The 16,887-nt window shown below is 44.5% G+C and overlaps 1 protein-coding gene across 2 annotated transcripts in view; it reads left to right on the forward strand.

Annotated features, from left to right (window-relative positions):
• The first annotated feature begins 611 nt into the window (after window positions 1-611).
• MTHFD1 (methylenetetrahydrofolate dehydrogenase, cyclohydrolase and formyltetrahydrofolate synthetase 1) overlaps window positions 612-16,887 on the forward strand; it is a 71,702-nt gene continuing 55,426 nt past the window's right edge. Inside the window, exons 1-2 of one of the 2 annotated variants that reach the window (XM_054449833.1) lie at window positions 612-1,049; window positions 13,308-13,392. In XM_054449833.1, coding sequence (XP_054305808.1) covers window positions 1,009-1,049; window positions 13,308-13,392 — 126 coding nt within the window. In that variant the 5' untranslated portion in view covers window positions 612-1,008. The remainder of the gene's footprint in view (window positions 1,050-13,307; window positions 13,393-16,887) is intronic. The other variant, XM_054449834.2, reaches the window with a different exon arrangement.

Genomic DNA, 16,887 nt, shown 5'->3' on the forward strand with positions numbered 1-16,887 from the left:
TCTCCAGCGTGGACGCTTAAGGGGAGGGAGCATCCCTCCTCGAGGGTCAATTGGCATCTAGCTTATGAAGACCGCGTGAGTTCTCAAACCCCAGACTTGCTGCGGGGCGGGGACGTGGGGGTGACAAAATCTAGACTACGACCCTCCCTGAGCCCTGGCAACCCCGGGGTGACCCCAACACCGAGGAGGCCACGCGCGCTCCAGCTCTGACACTCCTTCCAGGTCGGCGGGGCCTGAAACAGCAGGCTAAGCTTCACCTATGGCTGAGCGTCAGATTCAGCTGAGGAGATTCTAAAAGCGCGATGCTGGGCCCAGACCCAGGCCCTCCAGAGCAGAACGCGGAGGGGCCCGACCCCATTCTGGTGGCGTAGGTGTGTGACAAAGTATGAGGGCGCGCCAAGGTCTCCAGTTCCACATCTGCTGTCGAGTCCAGCGCCCGCCACACTCCCGTGCGGGGACCCGCCCAAAACTCCCTGGAAGCCAGGCGATTCAGACCCCGCCACCACGTCCCCAGAGACTGGACGGAAACCGGAGACTCGCCTCCCGAACCCGCGAAACTGTCTCCCGCGAGACTGTCCCGCCCCAGCCCCGCCCCGCAACTCTACTCCCTGATTGGCTGGAATTAGGGCCGGGTTCCGGAGTCCTTTCCAGCTCCTTCTTCGGCCGGGTTTCCCGCCGAATACAAAGGCGCACTGTGAACTGGCTCTTTCTTCCCGCCAATCATTTCCGCCAGCCATTCATCACCGATTTTCTTCATCTTCCCCTCCCTCTTCCGTCCCGCAGTCCCCGACCTGTTAGCTCTCCTTTAGTTAAGGGACTCAGGTCCTTCCGAACTGCGCATGCGCCACCGCGTCTGCCGGGGGAGAAGCGGGAAGGGGCGCAGGCGCAGTAGTGTGATCCCCCTGCACAGTCCCTAAGCACGTGGGTTGGGTTGTCCTGCTTGGCTGCGGAGGGAGTGGAACCTCGATATTGGTGGTGTCCATCGTGGGCAGCGGACTAATAAAGGCCATGGCGCCAGCAGAAATCCTGAACGGGAAGGAGATCTCCGCGTAAGCACCTGACATTGTTGTTGAGTGTGGGGCTGTGGACGAGGGATCTGAGGGTGTGCAGGTCCCCCGGACCCATTTTTTGCGGGAGGGATACTTGTAGCGGAAGAGTTAGGCCCATAACACCTGAAGACCTGCAGCCAAAGAAAGAGAACCCGGGCACAACCTGCGTTTGCAAGTGGACTACCTAGTGGCTGTAGCCGCTGGCTCCTGTGCTTCGGGGAAAAGTCCTGTGCCGACTGTGCTCCCCAACGCGCAGCTGCTGGTGACTTTCTGCCGGGAGAGTGGGTAGTTGCGGCTTCCTGGAGCCCCCCCTAGTCAGAACTCAGAAATCCAATCTACTTAATTCCCGTTAAGTTGGAGGTGAGTAGATGGAGACTAGTGAGGTGACTAGGCTTGACAAGACTACAAGGCTGATAATGACAGAGGGTCCTTCCAGCTCATAGCTTTTCCCACTATACCATAGTCTTATCATACGCCAAGTGAAATCTAATACATTTTTCCTTTCTCTTCAATCTCGTGCTTCTCTCTAACAGCTATCTCTCTGCCCTGGTCCTAGAGTTACTTGAAACTTAATTTGGCTCCTGAGTCCTGAGAATTTTCTGCATTCCACTTGACCTCTGCCTGTTCTACCCTTGCGGGACATCTGAATGCTTAATTAGTGGGTATCTTTGCCAGCTTTACTCCCAGGAAGTAACACTGGCTGCTTTTTGTCTGGGAGGTGACTGGTGAGGAAAAATGAGAGTAGAAGGAAGAGGGAAAGATATCTTCCCTCTAGTAGATGAAGGAGGGAAAGATATATTCTGTGTGACCTTACTGAGTTTGCTCTTGGGACCTTTCACATCACCAGTTATGTAAGTAACTGTTGCCAGTCACAGCAGTTACTAAATTGTAATTGTCCTGTAACTCCTAACTTTGTAATAGGTTTTTGAGTGAATTACAAAGTCATTGGTGGTGAAAAGGCCGGGCCCAGTGGCTCACGCCTGTAATCCCAGCACTTTGGGAGGCCGAGGTGGGTGGATCACCTGAGGTCTGGAGTTCAAGACCAGCCTATCCAACACGATGAAACCCCATCTCTACTAAAAATACAAAAAATTAGCCGAGTGTGGTGGCAGGCACCTGTAATCCCAGCTATTTGGGAGGCTGAGGCAGGAGAATCGCTTGAACCTGGGGGGCAGAGGTTGCAGTGAGCTGAGATGCGCCATTGCACTCCAGCCTGGGCAACAAGAGCGAAACTCCATCTAAAAAAAAAAAAAAAAAAAGAAATCACAATACTTACTGCTTAGTGCTTTTCAACATGTGGCTTGCTAAACTGTATTTCTGCTTTACTTTTCTTTTTTGTTTGCTTGTATTCAAACTTACTTCCTTTTCCAGTGGCTTTTTGTTTTAATATAAAAATCTTCCTTTTAGAAAGACTGATTGTGAAGAGATAATTTAGTGCATAATAATAGTGCAGATAATTTAGTACAATAATAATGCATCTAGGCCGGTACTGAGAATAGGTGCTCACTGAATATACTTTCATTAATTGGAGAGCAAATTAAATATGTTTATCAACTCCATAAGGGCAAATACATGTATTGTCTTATTTTTGTCTATATCCTAAACACCTGGAAACCCTCTTGCGTGCCTTACTACTTGTGTGGTTTTAAGCAAATTAATTAACCTCTCTGTGCCAAAGTTTCCTCAAATGTTAAGTAAAAGTAATGTCTAGGTCATTGGGATGTTGGTAGAATTAAATGGGTTCCTAACAGATGATCATTTAGAATTCTTCCTGGCACATAATAAGTATTCGATATATGTTGTATTAATAATCAGTAATTAGTTAATGTATATATGAATGATTCATTATCTTTTTTTTTTTTTTTTACATGGTAGCTGCTGCCTTGAGATCTTTTTTTTTTTTTTTTTTGAGATGAAGTCTTGCTGTGTCCAGTCTTGGCTCACTGCAACCTCTGCCTCCTGCATTCAAACAATTCTCTCACATCAGCCTCCTGAGTAGCTGGGATTACAGGTGCCCGCCATCACGCCTAGCTAATTTCTTTTTTTGAGATGGAGTTTCGCTCTTTTCGCCCAGACTGTAGTACAATGGCGTGATCTCGGCTCACTGCAACCTCTGCCTCCTGGGTTCAAGTGATTCTCCTGCCTCAGCCTCCCAAGTAGCTGGGATTACAGGCATCTGCCACCATGTCCAGCTAGTTTGTTTGTTTGTTTGAGACAGAGTTTCACTCTTGTTGCCAAGGCTGGAGTGCAATGGCATGATCTTGGCTCACTGCAACCTCCACCTCCCAGGTTCAAGCGATTCTCCTGCCTCAGCCTCCCAAGTAGCTGAGATTACGGGCGTGTGCCACCCCGCCCGGCTAATTTTTGTATTTTTAGTAGAGACGGGCTTTTACCATGTTGGTCAGGCTGGTCTGTAACTCCTGACCCCACGTGATCCACCCACCTTGGCCTCCCGAAGTGCTGGGATTACAGGCATGAGCCACCGCACTGGTCCTAGAATTTCTTAAAAATCCAGCCCACTTCCCACATTCCATCCAGTGGATTAGGAAATCATTTGAGGCCAGAAAAGTGGTGTGATTTGTCCAAGGGTGAATGGCAGTGGCTCAACTAAAACTAAGGTCTTCACCCAGTATGTGATGTTTTTCATTCTAATCAGCACTTACTACTTGCTAAAAGGAATTTCATAAGCTTTTCTTTCTTTCTTTCTTTCTTTCTTTTTTTTTTTTTTTTTTTCAGACGGGGTCTCGCTCTGTTGCTCAGGCTGGAGTGCAATGGCATGATGTTGTCTCACTGTAACCTCCGCCTCCTGGGTTCAAATGATTCTCCCGCCTCAGCCTCCCAGGTAGCTGGGAATACAGGCATGCACTACCATGCCCGGCTAATTTTTGAATTTTTCGTAGAGATGGGGTTTCACCATGTCGGTCAGGCTGGTCTTGAACTCCTGACCTCAAAAGTGATCTGTCCACCTCCACCTCCTAAAGTGCTAGGATTACAGGCGTGAGCCACTGCGCCCCCACCGGCGCTTTGCTTTTTCTTTACAGCCTTCCTCTCATTACCATGTTTCCCTCCCTGCTGAGAATGCTATCCCTGACTTTCGTCCTCTTCTATTATTATTCTCCTTTTATACCTTCCTGGGAGCCCGGACATTGACAAAGGTCAGCATTCCAGATTCCTTCTCTACCTGCTCTACTCTGTGGGAAACTGGGTACTTAATGATGGATTTAGTTGCCAAATTATCTTTCTTTGGAAGTAACAGCCCCATTTCTTCCTCACGGGGAATTCTAAGGTTGCAGCCTGAATTTGACAACTGGGGGAAGGTCTGAGAGTTAGAGACAAGTATCTGTTCTTTGTGGGTATTTATTCACTTACTCAACAGGTAGCTGTGTGTGTCCCCTAAGCCAGGCAATCTTCAAAGCTCTGAGAGTCTAACAGTGAACAAAACAGCCCAAATCCCTACCCTCATGAAATTTGCATACTGATGGGTAGAGACAGACATTTAAATAGGTGAAACACATTGTGAACTGGTGGGAATCACAAAGAGAACACCAGAGCAAAAAAGAGGGACAGGAATGTCTGTGGCGTGGTGGCTGCAATTTTAAATATGGGAGTCATAGTCTTTGTAAAAGTGACTTACGGGCAAAGACTTGAAGGAGGTGGAGACTTAAGCCTGCCAATGTTGTGAGGGAAATAGCTCCTGACCAAAAACACAGCCTGTGCCATAGACCTTTGTCCTCACCAGTTAGCAAATTTTTGCTTTGGGGGTCAATGGCAATGGCCCTGTGAGAAGCTGACCGAGTGGAGGCTCCTGAGTAGAGGAACCTGACCCTGCCCTGGGCAGAAGGGTGGTGTCTTTTAAAAGATTATGCAAAGTGGGAGAAGGATGTGCATTAGTGTTGGAAGATCCACCTTGCTTTGTAGGCAAGAAAGCATAGTTGTTCTATAAGTGCGCCTTTCAAAGGGGGGCTTACTACATTTATATGATTTGTTTGGTTTTCCCTTCCCTTAGTTTGCTATAATTAAGCCTGCTCTCTCCATTGGTGGCACTTTTCTTGATTAAGTCTTCTTTCTAAAGAGACTGGTTGTGAAGAGGCAGATGGTTTGAGTAGGTGCTGTGAGTGTTTGCTGGCCAAGTGCAGGGCAAGTTGGGTATGTTTGTAAGCTCGCTGTGGATGGTAGCTCCAGAGCCTAAGCATGGTGCTGCCTCCTTCTCTGTGCATCATTGGGTCATGCAATTTACCTCTGTGCCTTAGCTTCTGTATATTGGGGTAGTAATGTCACCTAACTCATAAGGTTGTTAGAATTAAATGAGTTTAATACCTATAAAGCATTTACAGAAGTCGTTGGTACATGGTAAGTTTTAATAAATAGGTACTTAGAAAGTACTCATTGAATAAAAAAGTGATGTTTGTGTTTATCCAGCCTGTACCTTTGGGAGCTGGCTTATAATCTTGAGACTTAAAATTGGAATTTATCCTAGTGATAAAAGATAAAAGTTTGGAACCTTGGCTGTACATTTAGCTACAGGGCTAGAAGAACTGTTTTTGTGGAAATAATTTGCTTACCATAGTGAAGGGCAGGTCTTCTTGGTTACTAAGTTAACATGGATAAGACTTTTACTTTGTCCTGTAGATTAAATACATGTAGGCCCTTTTGTGCTTAAAAAGATTTGTCTGGGCAGGGCGTGGTGGCTCATGCCTGTAATCCTAGGACTTTGGGAGGCCGAGGCAGGAGGATCATCTGAGGTCAGGAGTTGGAGACCAGCCTGACTAACATGGTGAAACCCCATCTCTACTAAAAATACAAAATTAGCTGGGCGTAGTGGCGCATGCCTGTAATCCCAGCTACTCCAGAGGCTGAGTCAGGAGAATGGCTTGAACCTGGGAGGAGGAGGTTACAGTGAGCCAAGATGGCGCCATTGCACTCCAGCCTGGGCAACAAGAGCAAAACTCCATCTCAAAAAAAAAAAAAAAAAAAAAAAAATTTGCGTGTAATATACTCCAAAGTGCAGGTTGCTCAAAAGTTACATGGAACCTTGACTGTCATAGCTGGATTGATTCTGGAAGCCTGTGCAGAAGAGGTCAGAGTTCCAGAGAGGCTGGGACCTTCAGCTAGGACCCCAGCCAGGCTGTTGGGCAGGTTGCAGCGATAGTGCAGCAGAGCCCAGAGCTGGCAGCCAACTACTATGGTCATGGCACCTGATTGGGGATGTGGTTTGCAAATAAGTGTCTGTCCTTGTCCATCAGGGGGGTTGGAATCAGGCAGTTTGGGATTTGGGTAGTGGGGTTTTGAGCAGGGGTCTATGGTTCCCTGTTACATCCCCTATTTGCATGAAGAATCTTCTAGAAGGAAAGCTGGCCTAGTACAGAGGAGGGTCCTTGAAGTGGAGGCAAATGGCTCCCTTCTCCTCTAATTGACTCAGTAGAGGTTGGTAGAATAGAGGTTAAGGGGCAGGGATGCTTGTGTGGCCTTGGAAAAGTTAGCTTCACTTTCCTCTCTGTGCAATAGGGATGATGAGAACTGTCTACTTCCTGAGGTTGCCCCAAGGATTAAAAGAATGTAAGACTCTCAAAACAAGCTTCTTTGACATCCCATCCACAGTGCAGAAGGCCCCCATTACCCCTGCACTGTGCGGTTGGCTCTCCTTTGCACTCCTTAATTGACCAAAAAGCAGCTTCTGGCACCCTGTAAATCCTTGACCTTGAAGAAGTGGGTGGCTAAAGGTGCCACAGTCAAGATTCCTCAGCCACTCGGCTACTACCCTTCCCCTCAATTTTGCAGTTTATGACACTTTAGCCAGAAGCTAAGTGACTTGCCCAGGTGTTCCAAGGTAGGTGGCAGAGGCTCAAAGGTACATTTCTTTCCCTACCATGGGCTTGTCATTGGCTTGCTAGAAGGAATTGCAAACTTCTACCCTCCAGCAGGAGACACCCTGGGTTTGGTTCTCCCTGAGGCCTTTCCATTGTGAGGAAATCATTCCACCCATCAGTCTGGTTGGGAAGCACCCAAACAGATTCTCTTCAAAAAGTCATTTTTGAGGTTATAGTCCAATTTTGACTGGTTAGAGACAGGTCAGACCTACTTACTTTGCTGGCTAAGCTTTTTTTTTTTCTTTGCCCCTCACCACAAGCCTGGACGGGAGACATACTGCTTGGTGTCTGGTGCTTGAGAGGTCCCAGAAGATAAGGGAGCATTTCTGTGAAAGGTTTTGCCAGAGCCTGTCAGGAACTTAATCTTGACTGCAATGAATGACTTAACATTATAAGTGATCTTTGGGTTTAGGTGCCCAAATACCAGTCCCTCCTTAGTAAGCAGCCTTTTAGACCTAACCTTTTCTACCTAAGGTTTTCTTTAGTCTTTTTGAAAAGCAGGAAGGCCAGGTCCTTGTGAGGCTTTTCTCATTACGAGCTCTTGGCAGGTTCTTCCCTCCAAGTGGAGAACCCTTACCTTCCCCATTCTTTCTACATTCCGCTCTGATGACCCAGAGGGCTGCAAGGGACCTAGAGCTGTTCATTGGAGCCCTAGTCAGCTCTAGTGGCCAGATCTATGGTTAGGTAATCCTCCAATAGTGAGACTAATTCTCAGTGTCAGAATTAGGGGTCTACCTGTTCTCACCAGCAGACCCGCTGGCATCAACTCTCCTTTGTTGACATATAGTTAAGCACCGCTTCTTACAGATCTTCATACTCAGAGCCAACCCTGTCTTGTCTCATAACTCTTGCTACTGGCAGAAGGTGATAAAATTGTGGCCTAGAGGCCAAATGTTTTTTGTTTGGCTTACAGAATTAGATTACTTCTCAACATATTTATTACTTTACAACATTAGATTACTTCTTAACACACTTATGCCTGTAGTTACACATAAAAATCTGGATGCTTGACTTTTTGAAAGGTGTGAAAAGTTTAGCAATACTGTACTGTCTATCTTCATGCCATCAATTTGTTGGATCTGAGTAGATGCTGCCTACCCCCTCATCCTTGAGTGGGTGGGGGTAGGGGAGGTGGGACCTCATTGTTCAGGAATCCTACCACACTTGGTTGCCTGTACCAGGACTCCGAAGGTTCTTTATTTTTGAGACCTTTTTCTGAATGAACTTACGGTCCACTTTTAAAATCCTAAATTTTATAAAGCCTTAACCAATCCAACCTAGTCCGTTTATTGCATTACATCAGAGGTTGTCAAATGGGGCAGTTTTTTCCTCCCTCTACCTCAGGGCATTGGGCATGCCTGGAGTCTTTTGGGTTGTCATATGGGGAAGGGGTGTGCTATTGGCATCTAGCAGTAGAGGCCAGGACTGGTGCCCAGCATCCTGCAGTGCACAGGATAGTCCCCGTAACAAAGGATGATCTGGTCCAAATGTCAGTGGTGCTGAGATTGAAAAACCCTGATCTAGAAGCTTAATGTGAGTTATTGTGTCATTGTGTGTGTGGATTAATGATGGACTTTACCCTCACTAAGAATTATAGGATTCATTAACATTTTATACTATTCTGACTTATTTTCATATTATAAATATCAAGCAGTTTACCTTTGCTTTCTTAGGGCTTTGAGTTAGAGAGAATTGGATGGAAGAACTTTACATTATAAACTTTCAATGAAGCATAAAATAGCTTCCTCACATTAAGCTTTCAAATATGTATTTGAGGTAACTGTCAAATTTGGTAAATGTCTGGGTTAAATTATAATAATTTTTTTGGTAAATATTCTTATGTAATAATAGTACTATTGTCAATTGACTGTCTTGTATACTGATATAGCTTTTGCTATATTAGTGATAGGTGAAAATCAGTTTTCTTTCAACGAGAAGGTAATTTGGTGTTTTAATTTGACTTAAATGACTAGCGATTTGAAATATATGTATTTCTTGGAACACTAGGTGGCCTTACAATCACAATTATTTTTACAAGGAACTACATATTAAGTTTTTAAAAATTTTTTGAAGGTTTTTTTTTTTTTTTGAGATGGAGTTTCACTCTTGTTGCCTAGGCTGGAGTGCAATGACGCGATCTCGGCTCACCGCAACCTCTGCCTCCCGGGTTAAAGCGATTCTCCTGCCTCAGCCTCCCGAGTAGCTGGGATTGCAGGCATGCGCCACCGCTCCCAGTTAATATATATATATTTTTTTTGTATTTTTAGTAGAGACGGGGTTTCACCGCTCAGGCTGTGTCAAACTCCCGAGCTCAGGTGATCCACCCACCTCAGCCTCCCAAAGTGCTGGGATTATAGGCGTGAGCCACCGTGCCCGGCCGAAGTATTTTTTAGTAGTATAAAAATTGTTAATGAACAAATGAAATAAATCAACAAATGAACAAAATGGGAATAAAACATATTAAATAAAACAATTGCGTTCTGCATTTTAAAAATCTTATAATAGCCGGGCGCTGTGGCTCACTCCTGTAATCCCAGCACTTTGGGAGGCCGAGGTGGGCGGATCACGAGGTCAGGAGATCGAGACCATCTTGGCTAACACGGTGAAACCCCGTCTCTACTAAAAAATAAAAAAATTAGCCGGGCGTGGTGACGGGCGCCTGTAGTCCCAGCTACTCAGGAGGCTGAGGCAGGAGAATGGCGTGAACCCGGGAGGCGAAGCTTGCAGTGAGCCGAGATCGCGCCGCTGCACTCCAGCCTGGGAGACGGAGCAGAGCGAGACTGCGTCTCAAAAAAAATAATAATAATAATTTGATAACAGTAATCTATTGGGGCAGGGGGATAAATTGTGTCCTTGTTTAGAAGAAGACCTTTTTTTTTTTTTTAAGAAGAAGCCCTGTTGTTTTTGTTGTTGTTTGTTTGTTTTGAGACGGAGTCTCAGTGGGTCGCCCAGGCTGGACTGCAGTGGCGCGATCTCTGCTCACCGCAACCTCCGCCTCCCGGGTTCAAGCGATTCTCCTGCCTCAGCCTCCTGAGTAGCTGAGACTACAGGCGCGTGCCACCACGCCTGGCTAATTTTTTGTATTTTTTAGTGGAGACGGGGTTTCACCATATTGGCCAGGCTGGTCTCGAACTCCTGACCTCGTGATCTGCCTGCTTTGGCCTCCCAAAGTGCTGGGATTGCAGGCGTGAGCCATCATGCCTGGCCCGAAGCCCTGTATTTTGAAGGTGAATGTTCTTGCTTCTTCTCTGATCAGTTACTAAAAGTGTTTTCCCTGTGCCTTTTGAGAATTATTTGAGAACTACTCTAAGCTTATGGCACATTTCAGCATTTTTGTTGTCTAAAGGCAGCTTTATTTTAATCATGTAAATTTCATGCTGCCTCCTTTGCCTACCATATAGCTTCTGTTGAAATGTCCATGTTATATTTTATTTTTATTTACTCATTTTTCTATATCCATAATAAGAGTTAAAGGTTATATTTTAGCAATGTGTTTTTTTCTCTGTCATAACATGTTAAATATTTTAAATTCAGCCATGATGTTAAACAGAGTGAATTGGAATTTCTAGTGGATTTCAGCAAGAATGATTGTATAAGACTTCGGGCCAAAGAGAGCCTGGGTGACTGTGTAGGGTTATTAAGCTATGCCCAGTACCACATCTGGTTGTCATTCAGGGGAGCAGCTAGGGCTGGAACTGCTGCGGAGTGAAAACTGCAGTATTCCCTGTTCCCTTGTCTCAGAGCAGAACTGTGGCCTCTAACCAGGTCCAATCCCAGTTAAAAAAAAAAAATTCCAATGGTCTGTTCTTCTTTTGAGCTATATTATTGTAGAGAATACTGACTTGAAAAAACAAAGTCACTAACTACAAATAAAATTTGAGCTGGGTGCAGTGGCTTATAACTGTAATCCCAGCACTTTTGGGAGGCCAAGGTGGGAGGATCACTTGAGCTCAGGAGTTTAAGATCAGCCTGGGCAACATGGCAAAATCCCATCTCTACAAAAAATACAAAAATTAGCTGAGTGTGGTGGTGTGCACCTGTAATCCCAGCTACTTGGGAGGCTGAAGTGGGAGGATGGCTTGAGCCCAGGAGGTGGAGGTTGCAATGAGCTGTGATTGCATCACTGCACTCCAGCCTGGGTGATAGAGCCAGACCCTGTCTCAAAAAATAAAATAAATAAATAAAATTTGAAAATCTTGGGTATGACTTCTTTCTTGTACCATTCAACATTCTTGATGTTTACTAGGCCAGTCCAAATAATCTATTTCTTGTGTGCCTGTTTATGTCAGTTTTTTGTGACGTGTGGAGAAGTGGAACTGGGAGTAACCAAATCAGAATGAAGGAAGAGCTGTTGGTGAATGTCCATATGACAAATGACAAAACTGGTTTTCCAAGAGGGACAGAGCATGTTCAAGTTGAACATTATATCATATATCATAACTGGGCAGGGTTGAGCTATTCAGATATGTATTTATGGATGTAATTTCATTTACTTGACATCCTAGTGTATTGTTGAGAAGTTGTATGTTGGTAAATTGATCATCTTAGTTTTGCAAGAGGTTATACTTTTTTTCACTCTAATAAGGAGACTGCAGGAGGTTATACTTTTAGCCTTGTGTTAAATTCTTTGTAAAGAAAATTCCTTTGTGAATTAGAATATAATTTGTAAGTTTATACTGAATTTGGAGTGGGATTCATTGATTTATCATTCAACCTTATATGGATACGCTGTGGTCATCTAGTGCAAGTTGAGCAAAAGGTGTGTGCTTGAGTTTGTTCTTGTAAAATTTTTCATGACAGCACCTGGAGAGTGGAAATGTGAAAAAAGATGAGGATCGGCACTTTCTAGAAGTGTTGGTCTAAGTTTTCATTTATTTACTATATGATTTTGAATGCCATCAACTAATACATTTTCAATTATCCCTGAACCCTGTGGCTCAGTTAGTGTCAGTAGGAGTTAGAAAAGATCCACGTGGCCGGGAACGGTGGCTCACTCCTGTAATCCCAGCACTCTGGGAGGCTGAGATGGGTGGATCACAAAGTCAGGAGTTCAAGACCAGCCTGACCAACATGGTGAAACCCCATCTCTACTAAAAATACAAAAATTAGCCGGGCGTGGTGGCATGCGCCTGTAATCTCAGCTACTCAGGAGACTGAGGCAGCAGAATCACTTGAACCCAGGAGGTGGAGGTTGCAGTGAGCAGGTATCGCACTATTGCACTCCAGGCTGGGCAAGAGTGAGTCCCCATCTCAAAAAAAAAAAAAAAAAAGGAAAAAAGAAGAAAAAAGAAAAAGATTCACGTCTACTTGAGGCCTGGAAAATTGTTGGGAAGTTCCTGTACATATTAAACCAGATAATGTCCATTCAGTGGTGTTTTTATTTTATTTTATTTTTTTATGGAGACAGTCTTGCTCTATCGTCCAGGCTGGAATGCAATGGCACCATCATAGCTCACTGCAGCCTCAACCTCCTGGGCTCCAGCCATCCTCCTGCTGCAGCCTCCTGAGTAGCTGGGACTACAGGGGCCTGCCACCACTCCCAGCTAATTTTTTATTTTTTGTAGAGATGGGGTCTCACTATGTTACCCAGGATAGTCTTAAACTCCTGTTCTAAAGCAATCCTCTTGCCCTAGCTTCCCAAAGTACTGAGGTTACAGGCATGAACCATTGCCTGCTCCTGGTTTTTGATTTAAAAGAGAAATACAGGCCGGGTGCAGTGGCTCACGCTTGTAATCCCAGCACTTTGGGAAGCTGAGCTGGGGGGATCACCTGAGGTCGGGAGTTCGAGACCAGCTTGACCAACATAGAGAATCTCCGCATTTACTAGAAATACAAAATTAGCCGGGCGTGGTGGCGCATGCCTGTAATCCTAGCTACTCGGGAGGCTGAGGCAGGAGAATCGCTTGAACCTGGGAGGTGGAGGTTGTGGTAAGCTGAGATCGCACCATTGCACTCCAGCCTGGGCAATGAGAGCAAAACTTGGTCTCAAAAAAAAGAGAAATACAGGCCGGGTGCAGTAGCTCAGGCCTGTAATCCCAGCACTTTGGGAGGCCGAGGTCCTAGATCGCTTGAGCCCAGGAATTCAAGACCAGCTTGGGCAATGGTGAACCCCCATCTCTACCAAAAGTACAAAAATTAGCCAGGTGTGGTGGCACAGACCTGTAAAGTCCCAGCTACTCAGGAGGCTGGGGTGAAAGGATCGCTTGAGCCCAGGAAGTCGAGGCTGCAGTGAGCCTTGATTGTGCCACTGTACTCCCAGCCTGGGTGACAGAGCGAGACCCTGTGTTAATAAACAAACAAACAAATAAAAGAGAAATACACCTAATAATCTGCATCACTTATTTGTGCTTGAAACATTCAGTGTTAACCCCACCCTTTCCTTTTTCTCTAGGCAAATAAGGGCGAGACTGAAAAATCAAGTCACTCAGTTGAAGGAGCAAGTACCTGGTTTCACACCAGGCCTGGCAATATTACAGGTATTATGATAGTATATTTCCATTAATGTTGTCTTTGCTTGATTTCTCAATATCATTTCAGACCTCTCCCTCTACTTTTCTCCTTTTTTTTGGCTGTTGTGTAATCTCATGCCTTTTCAGTCTCTCTTGACAGGCTCCCCCTCTTTGGCTCAGCTTCTAAATGTTGGCATATCCTGGCCCTCTGCTCTTCTCTGTGGATACCCTTTCTGTAGGCCAGTGTCTCTTAACCTTTGGTTTTAGTAGAGCCCCTTTACAATCTTTTTTTTCTTTAATTTAATGTATTTATTTATTTACTTTTGAGAGACAAGGTCTTACTCTGTTGCCAGACTGGAATGTAGTAGTGCAATCATAGCTCACTGTAGTGTTGAACTCCTGGCTTCAAGCAGTCCTCCTGCCTCTGCCTGCCAAAGCATTGGTATTATAGGTGTGAGCCACTGTACCTGGCCCCGTTTACACTCTTAAAGATGTAAGACCTCAAGAATCTATTGTTTATAAAGATTTATCCATTAATGTTTACTATATTAGAAATTAGGAAGTTTTGGCTGGACATGGTGGCTCCTGCGTGTAATCCAGCACTTTGAGAGGCCGAGGTGGGCAGATCACCTGAGGTCAGGAGTTTGAGACCAGTCTGGCCAACATGGTGAAACCCCATCTTTATTAAAAATACAAAAATTAGCTGGGCGTGGTGGTGGGCGCCTCTAATCCCAGCTACTCCGGAGGCTGAGGCAGGAGAATCACTAGAACCCGGGAGGTGGAGGTTGCAGTGAGCCAAGATTGTGCCACTGCACTCCAGCCTGGGTGACAGAGAGAGATTCCGTCTCAAAAAAAAAAAAAAAAAGAAAAGAAATTAGGAAGTTTTTAAAATGTTTATTCATTTAAAAATGCCAATAGTAAGCTCATTTATTATATGTTAACATAAATAACATTTTATGGAACAAAAACTTTTTAAAAAAGAAAATTTAGTGAAAAGAGGGGCATTGTATTTGTGCACACCTCTTTCCTGTATGGCTTAGTAGAAGAGAGCTGGAGTCCTATCTGCCTCTGCATTCAGTTTTTTGCTGTGTGCTGGTTTGATTGAAATATATGGAGAAAATTTGGCTTCATACAGATGTGTAGCTATAAAAGAGAAGAATTTTTTTAATAGTCTTTCCAGGTAATTGTGGGTATTTTTCTTTGATGTTGTACCAGGACTCAGTAAGTAAATTTTAAAAGATTAGTTGCAATCTAGAATCTGAAACTCTATCAGTGAACTTTGATACTTTGTTACATCTTCTCAGACTTGCACACTTTGTTACATCAAAATGTTACATTTGGAATGAATATTTACCCCATGCATGGTTTTGTAACATCCTTTGTTCCTCATTTGGAAAATAATAGTTCCCGGAATTATGCAGATCTTCCAAATGTTAACATTTCATTATGCAATATGAAAGAATTGGAATCATTAACATCACCAACAAGCTCATCAGAGAAGTTTTCAAGTATTGAGAAGCTGTCAAGCTCACAGGGGTGCATAAAAAATTTTAATTTTCACCCAAAAACTCACATTTTATCATTGGCAACAAATACAATTAATTGTTTCCCTTGAAATACCAGTTTCACTTTATTCATTTTTGAGAAAATATTTGTCAAATACTCAAGCCTGAATAATCATTGCTTGTCAGTTGTTGAAAAATTTCAAGTAGGTGTTTCATATAAAAATGCATCTGTTTCAGCTAACAAGGCAAAAAAGCACAAGTGCAGCCTGGACAACAAAGTGAGACCCCATCTCTACAAAAAAATTAAAAAATGAGCTAGGAGTGGTAGTATAGACCTGTGGTCCCAATTACATGAGAGGGAGACCGGAGATCACTTGAGCCCAGGAAGTCGAGGCTGCAGAGAGTTGTGTTCATGCCACTGTACTCCAGCTTGGGTGACAGAGTGAGACCTTGTCTCAAAAAAATAAAAATAAAAAAAGCACAAATGCTTTAGTAACAACCACAACCACTGTACTTCTGTATATAGCAGAAGTGCATTATGAGTGCTTCTCATTCCTTACATAGACTATTAAAAACACATGCACTCAAGAGTTGAGGTTTATTTATATATATATATATTTTACTTTTTTGAGACAGAGTTTTACTGTTACTCAGTGCAGTGGCACAATCTCGGTTCACTGCAACCTTCATCTCCCAGGCTCAAGTGATCCTCCCACTCAGCCTCCAGAGTAGCTGGGATTACAGGCATGCACCACCATGCCTAATTTTTTTTTTTTTTTTTTTTTGAGATGGAGTCTTGCTCTGTTGCCCAGGCTGGAGTGCACTGGCGCAATCTTGGCTTATTGCAGCCTCCGCTCCCAGGTTCATGCAATTCTCCTGCCTCGGCCTCCTGAGTAGCTGGGATTACAGGCACCTGCCATCACACCCTGCTAATTTTTTTTTTTTTTTTTGAAATAGAATCTCACTTTATCCCCCAGGCTGGAATGTAATGACATAAGCTCAGCTCACTGCACCTTTGCCTCCTGGGTTCAAGTGATTCTCATGCCTCAGCCTCCGGAGTAGCTGGGATTACAGGTGCCATGCCCAGCTAATTTTTGTAATTTTAGTAGAGATAGGGTTTCACCATTTTGGCCAGGCTGGTCTCGAACTCTTGACCTCAGATGATCCACCTGCCTCAGCCTCCCAAAGTGCTGAGATTACAGGTGTGAGCCACTGCGCCCAGCCTTAATTTTTTGTATTTTTTTGTAGAGATTTTTTTTTGCCTTGTTGCCCTAGCTGGTCTTGAACTCTGGGACCCAAAGTGATCCTCCCATCTTAGCCTCCCAAAGTGCTGGGATTATAGGCATGAGCTACTGTGCCTGGCCTTAATTTTTTGTATTTTTTTGTAGAGACGGTTTTTCGCCTTGTTGCCCAGGCTAGTCTCGAACTCCTGGGCTCAAAGTGATCCTCCCGCCTTGGCCTCACAAAGTCCTGGGATTACAGGCATGAGCCACTGTGCTCGGCCAAGTTGAAGTTTAAGAAAATTAATAATGTATATTTCTTCATCAAGGGCAGTCCTAGTGAAACTGGCATTTAGTTTTACTGAGAGTGTGTGGTAGTGAAGGATACCTTGACAACTAGTCCAAAGCCATTGTCTTGATTTGTGCTGGTTCGCTAGTAGTCTTACACACCATTGCTTTTGCACCATCGGTACAGACGTTAACACAATGAAAAAGGCAAACAACATTGTAGTGGTATTATTATGAAACTAGTCTGGCCCTCATAAATCTTTGAAAAGGTCTTGGGGTCCCTCAAGAGTGTGTGGGCCACATTATCAGAACCATTATTTTAGGCAGTTTCATCTATCAGGCCAGTGACTTCTAAATCTAGATTTCTTCTGAGCTCCAGGCTGTTGGTCTGGGACACCACTGGTTTCCTTCCCACCTTCGAGTCTCCTTTGCTTGTTGCTCATCACCCTAATACCTAAACCATTTGAATGCCTTGGGGCTCACCCTTGAGATCTCTTCCCCATCTTATT

Source organism: Pongo pygmaeus, chromosome 15, assembly GCF_028885625.2.
Source record: "Pongo pygmaeus isolate AG05252 chromosome 15, NHGRI_mPonPyg2-v2.0_pri, whole genome shotgun sequence".
In the NCBI taxonomy this organism is placed as follows: Eukaryota; Metazoa; Chordata; class Mammalia; order Primates; family Hominidae; genus Pongo; species Pongo pygmaeus.